This window comes from Pagrus pagrus (genome assembly GCF_965226575.1).
Source record: "Pagrus pagrus genome assembly, chromosome: 16".
In the NCBI taxonomy this organism is placed as follows: Eukaryota; Metazoa; Chordata; class Actinopteri; order Spariformes; family Sparidae; genus Pagrus; species Pagrus pagrus.
Genome location: NC_140200.1, coordinates 1,857,706 through 1,867,745, shown reverse-complemented (window position 1 = coordinate 1,867,745; position 10,040 = coordinate 1,857,706). Strand labels below are relative to the sequence as shown.

General features: G+C 43.0%; 1 protein-coding gene across 2 annotated transcripts; it reads left to right on the top strand.

Moving 5' to 3' along the window:
- The first annotated feature begins 1,573 nt into the window (after positions 1 to 1,573).
- On the top strand, positions 1,574 to 9,497 carry LOC311272126 (serine/threonine-protein kinase pdik1l-B). 2 transcript variants are annotated; one of them, XM_084378294.1, is made up of 4 exons: positions 1,574 to 1,798; positions 2,111 to 2,870; positions 2,961 to 3,186; positions 7,803 to 9,497. In XM_084378294.1, exons 2-4 carry the CDS (start codon positions 2,130 to 2,132, stop codon positions 8,039 to 8,041), a joined length of 1,206 nt encoding a protein of 401 aa, XP_084234420.1. In that variant the 5' UTR covers positions 1,574 to 1,798; positions 2,111 to 2,129; the 3' UTR covers positions 8,042 to 9,497. The 2 variants fall into 2 exon arrangements, with proteins under 2 accessions (XP_084234420.1, XP_084234419.1); XM_084378293.1 differs by having other exon boundaries at positions 1,575 to 1,798; positions 2,108 to 2,870.
- Positions 9,498 to 10,040: the final 543 nt, after the last annotated feature.

The following is a 10,040-nucleotide window of genomic DNA, read 5'->3' as shown; positions in this document are numbered from 1 at the left end:
CGATCTAGAGAAATGTGTACATGCATTTATCTCCAGCAGGCTGGACTACTGCAATGGACCGTTTACAGGTCTGTCTAAATCAGCAGTCTGACAGCTTCAGCTGGTCCATAATGCTGCTGCCAGGGTGAGAACCAGGACCAAAACAAAGCTCAGCACATTGCTCCGGTTCTCAGGTCACTGCATTGGCTGCCAGTCTCTCACAGACACAACATCAACTTCAAAATATGCTTGCTGGTCCATAAATCAATAAATACTTATCAGATCTCCTGACCCAGTAGGAACCCTCCAGACCTCTCGGGTCGACTGGTTCTGGATTACTGACTGTTCCCTGACTCGAAACCAAACATGGAAAAGCTGCTTTTAGCTTCTATGTTGACCAGATGTGCAACAAATTGCCAACTGAGCTAAGTGTTGATGAAGGTTCTCAGTCCTCCAGGTCGTGGTGATAAGTGCCGTATCGTAGGTACCTGGACACCTTTCATCCAAGAGGCTTCTTCAGGTAAAACTAACTGGAGGGGAGTTGCAGGCGTTTAGACCCTGTGTGTATGTTTTAAACCTGGAAAGTGCAGCCTCATCTACAGTAGGGGGCGCTGTGGTGGAAAAACTAGGGTCCTCAAAGTGCAGCCTATTGACTAAATCTTATCCACATTGACATAATACTAGACGTCGCATTGACTCACTGGAACAACAGTAAAATTGTATTTAAAAATAATAATAATAATAATTTGCAGTGGGCTACTATTATAAATATGCACCATAGTTTATGCAAGTCAGTTGTCTACATTTTGTTTTAATCAATATCATACGAGGACTAAGTAAAATTCAGTATTACTTACTTATTTGTCCCTTGGAGGGAAATTTCGTGGACATGAAGGCCGCCACATAAAAATACACACACTTGGTGCAGTAACAGATATAAGTGTCAGTATGTTTAAAGGACCATACCACTGTTTCTACATGTCACTGTCAGCTTGTTTCGTTTAATTTAACTTTAAATTTGGACACTGACTTGCATAATAAATGGTGCATATTTATAATAGTAGCCTACTGCAACTTTAATGTAAATCACTTCACTGCCAGTTTCAGTGTCTTATTTTGATTTGCAGACGCTGCTCATTTTTGTCTCAGTGATCGTCATTATTAGTAATTAAATTAATATAAAAACAAGTCATCAAATTCAGTTAAATTTAAACGTTAATGCTTTTAACTCAGAAAACAGTTTTCACGTCTACGTTTTGTTTACGGGGCAGACCTGCCACATCCAATATGGCGGACGCGCTAACGTACCGCGGCAACGGGCCAATCACTGCGGCGTCTACGTATATACGTCATAGATATACGTGTGATTGACAGACACGTTGTAGGCTCGCTTTTAGACGTTAGCGTGTAAAACATACGTCGTTATATCTTCAAATAAACGCTTCACGACTGTTTCCGTAACATGAACCCGCCTGACAGTGCGTGACGTGTCCCGCAGCAGCAGTTGTAACCTGTGGTGGGCGTGGCTTTGACAATTCGAATCGAATCATATTGCACTCTACCGTCTCTGCTACGAACCAATCACAACACGCGGTGGAATTCTCGTAGCCAATCACGATGCACGCACGCACACAGAGCGGGACGCTCCGAATTTAGACGCGGAAGTCAGCCGCAGTTGTTCTCTGATAGTTGATCGAAGTTGTTTATCGACAGTAAAAACGTCCAGATTCGTTGAATATGCTGCGAGACGGCTCGTCCAGCAGGTAGACTACAGATCCACGCGGATCCACTGCTGGTAATGCTGAATGAACTCTCGCGGGTGAGTCGAGATCTCGTTTTAAAACAGAGCTTTGTTTTTCGCTTCCTCTTTAAGGTTAAAGCTCCTGACAGCACCGTGTTACGTTCAGGCTCATTCCAGTTATTGTTTGTGTACTAAACGTGTTTAATGCGTCTTTAAGCTCAACCTGATGAAGATAACTGGTAAATGTAACTGGTTGTTGGGACTGAGCGCCTATCGTTAGGGTTAAGTTAGCTAGTTGTGAAGTGTAGCGTTAGCTTCAAGTGTCCCAGCTGTGATTAATGTATCATGCTAACATGCTAACCTCAGTCCCTGTGTTGACTGTCACAGCAGGCTGCAGCTCCTGTGACAGATGGAAGAGCTCTACACTTTGGAGAAGGAGGTGGGACGAGGCAGCTATGGTGTGGTCTTTGAGGGACATATGGCCAAAACAGGACAGAGGGTGGCCGTCAAGCGGCTTCCCTGCAGCAACCCGGAGTGCATTGAACTCTACCTGCAAGAGCTGTGGGCCATGAGATCCACAGCCAAGAACCATGTGAATGTCATCGCCCTCCACAGTTGCCTCCTGCAGACGGGGCCCAGGAGCCTGAAGCCCCTGAAATCAGGGAAGGTGCCGCTACGCCTGGTTGAGAGTGTGCTGAAGGGCAGCGTAGTCAGAGCACCACGAGGTCAAGAACGGGATAGCTCCCAGTCCAGCACCCAGAGGAGTATTAACTCTGTCTCCAGACTTCAGGACAGGACCAACACAGTCACGGCTAGGGCCAAGCTCCAGGACAAGACTAGATCAAATGCATCTGAGTCTACAACCCCACAAAGGCCACAAAACAGAGCCAGGAAGAGACCGGCCCAGACGGAGGAAGAGCAGCCAGGACCAATGCGCTGCTTGGCCCTGTGGCTGGTGATGGAGTACTGCGATGGGGGCGACTTGAATCAGTACCTGCTCTCCAGGCCACCAGATACCCAGCGCAACCTCAGTGTGGTGCGACAGCTCTGCAGTGCTGTGGCCTTCCTGCATTGCCTGGGTATCACCCACCGAGACCTGAAGCCTGACAATGTGCTGGTCTGTGTGACACCCAAAGGTCCTGTTGTCAAGGTAGGGAGATCGTTCTGACATCAGATAACGCAGCATCATCCTCAAGTCCTCGCACAACTTGTTAAAGAACTAACACTGTTCATTCTCTAGGTGGCAGACTTTGGTCTGAGCAAGATGAGTGAAGGTCTGTTGGGTGGGGACCTGACGAGGCAGCGCTTCTCCTCCACCTGTGGCTCTGACTTCTACATGGCTCCGGAGGTGTGGGGTGGACTGACCTACACAGGCCAGGCAGACATCTTCTCGCTGGGTGTGATGTTCTGGGCTGTCCTGGAGAGAATCACCTTTGTGGAAGAAGGGACCACGCAGGAACAACTGGGTAAGTGTCCAGTGGAGAGTCAGTAGAGCAGATCGAGAATACCTGATGACTTCTTTCCTGTGAGCAACCAAAGCTCCTCGACCAGGGCGGTGGAGATACACCCCCACAATACACAGTCAGTCGGTGTCATGTGACAGTGTTAACATGTTGGGTAACACATCACACAGGCCTGTCATGTTGTATCCTGCTCACAGAAAGGTTTGAGTGTGTGGTCAGGCAGGTCGATGACTCATCGCACAGAATCGAGTTTGACTTAATTAACTGGCACATATTAAAAATGTCAGATACTATGCATCTTACATTCATCACTCATGGGTGGTACAATCACAAATCTAAATGGCGAGAGATTAATGATTTATGCTATGCGCATTTTCATATGAATTATAGCAGCTCTGTTTCTGATAATGCAAGCTGACAGTATGTTATTCAGCCTTCACTAATCCAAAAGTTCTGTCGGTGGCAGCGTTGGAGATGCAAGTTTCTTTGGAATATTGTGACGATTTATTATTATTATTATTATTATTTTGAATCTGACCCATTGATTTTGATAACATCAGCCTACATTAATGAAGACCAGTTAAATTGTGATGCGATGATGCAGATGTGGCATTTGCACAGTTTGATGTCAGTATTTGTCTTTGTTGTAAATTTCTTGTCATTTCCAAAGAGTGTTGATGTGGTGAGTTGTCAGCATGGCCATTTTAAGCAGTTTGCTTTAAACTCTTATAGAGTGCTGCAGTAAATCTGATTTAAGAATAGGGTCTGAAATGAACACCCAAGCAAAAATGCTGTTAAAGGCTTGGGAACCTGTCTTTAACAAACACCACTGTCGGTAGTAATGGCTACATTGTTGGCACTTTGCAGATCAGTTTCACTCAAACATCTTCTCCACCCTTGGATAGAGATGCATGACGTGTACTGATATTGGGAAATTTATATTATCAGCTGTTTACCTGTAAAATTACAGCTGATAAGTGTGGACGATGATATAAAGCCAAATTGTTTTCATGGACTCAACGAGCACAACATCTACACACTCTGGTACAATGCTAATAAAAGCAGCAAAGAACAAGCAGAGCACAAAAAACAAGTCCTGCAGCGGTTACGAGAGGAAGGAAACAGTTTTAACACAACAGATATTATTAGAGCTGCTGAATGTGAAATCATCCTTCTTCACTCACTAAGTCTCAGTGCTTCTTACTCTCAACTGTGCATAAACACCAGGTTAGGAACTTTTGTGTGAAATGTGAACTTTGCAGTTATCTTATCGGCATCGGCCATGAGGAGCAGGTAATTATCCGTTAACAGATTGGCTGAAAAAAAATCCATATTGTAGTTTGTACTTTGGCTCAACAGATATCAGCAGCATGCAGAAGCCTCCTTTCTGCACAAAGCTTAACAGGAGCCAGGGATGCAAATCCCAAGTAACTTCTTTAGTTGATAGTCGATCGATTATCGATTCATCATTAATAGAATATGAAATATATTGAAGGATTTTCCTTTAGCAAACTGTTTTAACCACTGACACGACTATGTTTGGCGTAAAATCAGAGTCGGCTGCATCACGAGTTTAAAGAGCAGATGAAGTCAACAACAACCCAAAGTAATGATTTCATTTTTAATAACAGAGCTTCTGTCTGTCGCTGTTCAACCAATACTGAAGTGAATAAATGGCTAAATATCAGTCTTTTTGTATTTTATTACAAATTACTTGTGTTTCTGAGGTTGCGCAAATCTGTCATTTTTACTACTATATGGATCTGTGCAGTTAATCATAGAAAGCAGATGCGTCACTGGATTATGATGTAAAACAGGGTCAATTTATGTTAATATTTAATATATACACATGTTGTTTTTTGTTTGTTTTTTACAAAGAAAAAAAGTATGATTATTTTATACACTGAACAAATACTGACGTCCAAATCTAGTATTTGAGTACTTACGGCCGTGCCTGAGTGAGTTGGACCCATAAAGTGCCAAAACTTCAATATGAGCAAAAAGAAGCACTTTGCCAGTGTAGCTCGTCAGAACACCATTTAGATTTCAATCTTTTTCTTCTTTTTTTTAATGTCCTATTTCCTGTCAGAAACCCCATGTGGCCACAGGATGAGGAAGTATCTTAATGGACGCTGGGCTCAGTTCTGTCTGCACTCCGCTGTCAGAGGATAATGTAATGGCTGTAACACAGCATCTCTTTTTGTTCACAAAAAACTGGGTCCAGCCAGAGTTGATCTGGAGGCAGGGGGATGAATGAACCATCATCCCCAAGTTCAGGTCCTCACAACCTCCCTGAGTCACCCATACTCCATTAGGCTGAATGAATATGTTATGATGGGAGCAGAGAGGGCTTCCAGTCTGTTCAAATGGGAAAAAAGTGCAAAAGTGAATTTAGCCTCCATGATCACAATCCTCTTTGTCAGTGAGTAAATGGGGAGAGGCAGCGGGAGGCTTTTCCCAGACAGATAAAATGGTCCATTATTTGACTTCATCCTCTCTCAGCACCCACACAGTTATTTGACGTTGCAGCGAAGCACAGAGGATGAAGCCGAGGAGTAAAACACAACCTCCGGTGTTTGTCCTTGTGCAGGCGCAGAGCTGGAAGCAGTGTTTGCTTTTATCTCCGTCTGGTCAGGAAATCATAGCTGTTCTTTGACCAGACCAGTCCTGCACTTGACTGTAGACTTCACCTCAAGTGTTTCTGTGGGGGTTAATCATCACAGGAAAAAGGCTTGGACTTGCCTCTACTCCATTAAAATTAATTTAAAAACTGAAGAAGGACCATAATAAACCTTGTGATTAAGTAACAATTGATGCATTTTAATTACTTTCACAGATTATCCTCTTTCAGTCTTTGGGTTGCTCCATGTTAGGGATGCGACTAATGATTTCTTTTCTCCTTATTAATCTACTAATTCTTTTCAATCAATCATTTAGTCTCGAAAATGTCAAACAAAGACAAATGAGCAATTCAGGTAATTAGTGCCCAAAGTTTTATCTTTGTTAATTATTCTGATCAGCAGCCAAAACCTCAAAGTATTAATCTTATAACAGTGTGAAGTTCATCTGGGTACTTCAACTTTGCACAACTTATGAGCCGGATCAATTTCATAATATTATATATAATAATGACTGTTTTCATCCACATTAAGTTTCCATTTGTTTCCAGCTGTGAGCAGTTGCTCCATTTCTTTTATGCATTTCAGTATAAATGCGGAGTAACCTGTGTGCCCACTCACATTAAATCAATCGTTGCCAAATTTCGGTGTTTCAAGAAAGAGTTTCTGAAGCGTTAGGACATGCAGAGAGGGTCGACTGCTGCATCGCTTTGAGTTTAGCTCAGTTGGTAAAGCATATGTTAGCCACACCACACAACCTGAGAGAGTCAGTCGGTCACCCCACTCCTTTATATCTTCAAGTTATCAAAACAGTTTAATAAAGGTCTGCAAACCTCAAAGGATTCGGACTTCCTCTCCTGTAGTAACACACCAGTATTCAACCTGAGGATGAGACTCAACAATCAACTGTCTTTCTGCAGAAAGGCATTTAGAAACCACATCTGGTCATTTTGTCTCTACCAGACAGATGTTGGTGTTCACGCACCACATTAGGCTCCGTCACAGTCTGTTGGGTCTATTCTGGTGCCTGCAGTTTAGTACTCGACACTTAAGTGCATGTTCAGTTGTAATCAGGTAATCAGGCAAGTGCCCCTCTTCTGAAACATGTCAACACGCAGTACTCTTAAGTACACACTTAATACTGCTCAGAGCAGCATTCAGAGCCAGCTGTGTATCACAATTCATCACTCGTACAGTGTAAGACCGACTATAAGGTCGGCTGCTGACGGCATCTGTTAAACACAACGGTGATCACATGTTGGATTCATCATTGTTGAATTATTTAAAGCAAAAGTTTATTTCATTATAGATTTTCTGTGATTTTATGAGAGCTGCAACATAAATAAAAGAAATATAGTGATGACAGATGAAGCTTAATCCAAACATATACAGAAACTAGTGTCTCCAAAAGCTGAAGGGACGTGATTTAACCTGAGAAATGGCCTCTTGCCTCAGTGTTTTGGGAGGAGCGTCATGTTAAACGCTCTTCGTTGTGCTTAGAAAACTGAAAACATACATTTGATCGAGTTTTATTTACATACAAGAACTGCAGTTTTGGCTGAATTCAGGATGATTATTGCAAAATAATGAAAAATGTAACTGATGACTTGATATTTATAAGAAGTAGTGCATCTGATATCGTCAACGTTTGTTTGTATTTATTCAGATAACGCCATGTACTGATGTGTTGTGTGTTGTGTTGCTCTCACAGCCGCAGCCTCGCACTGTGTGTTCATTCTTTATGTATTGTTTGTTGATTGTTATTGTGTTGAGTGCAGTCTGGACCCGCTGTGTTCTGCAGTTCTTGCACACACTCATCTGGCCTGGTTTTGTGGGCTCTGTTGGCAATTACCAGAAATATGTCACACCAGTGGGCCCTTGACTGCTCATAAATACATGTGTGGCCCACAATCACTGAGATCAAGTGGCTCCCTGCAGTCCGTGCTGTTGCCGTCAGTCCTAAATGACCTAACCATGTCTTTGCTCGTCTTTCCTCTCGAGGTGCCTACGTGTGCAAGGGTCGCTGGTTGGTGCCGCTGGGGGAAGCATTGTGGGAGAACGCCGACCTCCAGCTGTGCATCCCTATGAAGTTCAAGAGAGCCCCCCCGCTGCCACCCCCTCCTGGTCCAGCCATGTGCACCCTGCTTTTAGACATGCTCGCCTCAAACCCGGATTCCCGGCCCCAAGCAAACCAGCTGGAGGCCAGAGTGCGCTCTGCTCTGAAAGAGGACTCCCACTGACACAAAGTGGTCTTAACAGACCATAATGGCTATAATCACTATAGCCACTACATGGAAATATTGACTGCGGACCCCCTGACTGCAGCGTATCCTACATGTGTAAGCAATAGCCACTTTGCTGCCACGAGGGAAGTGGGGATAAGAAATATGTATGATTACGTGGGATTGCAGCAGGTGCTATTTCTGTCACAGAAACAGGAGCTCAGTTCATAAACTGTGGAGAAAACCACATAAAGGGAGCATAAATGAAATAGTAGAGGGCTGCTGTGCCCCCGACAAGACACGCAACGATATTTAAACAAGTCAATATAGAGATCTAGTGGGACTTAGCCGAGCTGTATTTGATGTAGGCCCCATGCTGTTGCTCAGACCTGGAATGCTTGACATAGAAAATCAATTTTAGTGTGTATATATGGCTGAAAATGAAATGTAAGGGATTAGTGCTGCTGCTGCTGCTGCTGCCTTTGGTCTGTGCTGCGTTGTTTTCTCAGCTTTATTTCAGGTGTTGCATCTGATTTGATTTGTGGACACTGAGCTCTTTACTTGCTTGAAAAGTGTAGCTAGCGTTTAATTGTTTTGTGCTTATTATCGCTCATATCTTCAGATATTTTCACCACATATCAATGTTGCATGGACCTAACAGATGTGGCAGTAGTCCTGTAATAACCGCTGCCTCTGTGACACTGATGAGTCTTATTGACACTGTCAGCAACAGGTGTCGGTTCAACACTGAGGTAATGTTTGAGGTTTTAGTTTGTGGTGTTTGTTTTTCCAAATGCGTGGGCATTATATGATGAACACCTGTCAGTACAGTGCACCACAAAGCACCGCCTCAACATGTACAACAGATCAGATCGTTACACAAACAGTCTCAGAAGCCTTTAACTACTTTAAAGGGACAGTTCAGCCACAAATGAAAATGCAGTCATCATTTACTTGTGTCGATAGGAGGCAGGTGAAGTCTAATTGTGTAGGACCATTCAGACACGAGGGACCTCAGACTGCTTTAACTACATTAAAATACATTAAAAACAGGTAGGAAGAACGTCAAGACACAAAACATTTCTCCTGGGGAAAAAACCCAACATGAAATAGCTCCATGCAGCTCACCTGGTGCGATCCAGAAGCCCAGATCCCAAACTGATTTAAAAAGATGTTGTTATCTGCTTTTTAAAGCCAAAATCTTCACTGTAGCTGCTCAGCTGAAATGCGCACATCCCATTTTTAGCGAATGCACAGGCTTTCATATGTTTCTGCTATAATACTTTAATACTTTTTCAGAGATTTTGATGTATTTCATATTTGCTTTGCACTTCAAATGACTTGAAAGTTGAAAATGATTTTTTTTTTAAATGTTATTTTAAAATCTGGTTCTCTGGGTGTTTCTCCAGTTTTCTGAGTCAGTAACATTTTAGTTTTTTTTTTTTTAAGTAATAAAGACTTTAAGTGAAACGTGCATTACTGTGTGATATCTGCACTGAAACTAACAGGGCGCGCTTCAGTGAGTAACGATCACTAATACATCGTCCCCTCGTGAACAGGAAATTAAAGCCAGGCATTAGGATGGTTGCTGATCGTATCCACGCTGAGTCCGCAGCATTTATTACAGGTCATCAGTCTTAGTCATTGACAGTCCATATCTTAGATGACTACTTATTTCTTTGCTCATACGCCTAAAACAAGGAAAGAGCTAACGTGTGTTTTCTAACATGAATTGTGTGGAAAAAAGTTTTAAATTAAATGTGATTTAAATAAACATGTAAAACTCACACCATGCAGTTTGATGGGTAGTGACCCAGTGAAATAAGCCTTCATAATAAAAACATTAACATGAAATAACTACGGTCACTTTGTGATGAGACGACCGAGCTCGTGGTGTCTGTGGAGGTGACGTCAGTAGAGATTTGAGATAGTGAGGCGAGCTCACCTGACCTCTGCTCCCGGCTCAATGAGGTCGTCTCTGACAGATCTGTGACCTTTACCGGTGTGGCTGACTCCT

Coding starts and splice junctions, on each gene's coding strand:
- LOC311272126 (XM_084378294.1), top strand. CDS start 2,130: ATGGAAGAGCTCTACACTTTGGAGAAGGAGGTGGGACGAGGCAGCTAT. Junction 2,871..2,960: donor CCAAAGGTCCTGTTGTCAAG/GTAGGGAGATCG, acceptor TTCATTCTCTAG/GTGGCAGACTTTGGTCTGAG. Junction 3,187..7,802: donor GACCACGCAGGAACAACTGG/GTAAGTGTCCAG, acceptor TTTCCTCTCGAG/GTGCCTACGTGTGCAAGGGT.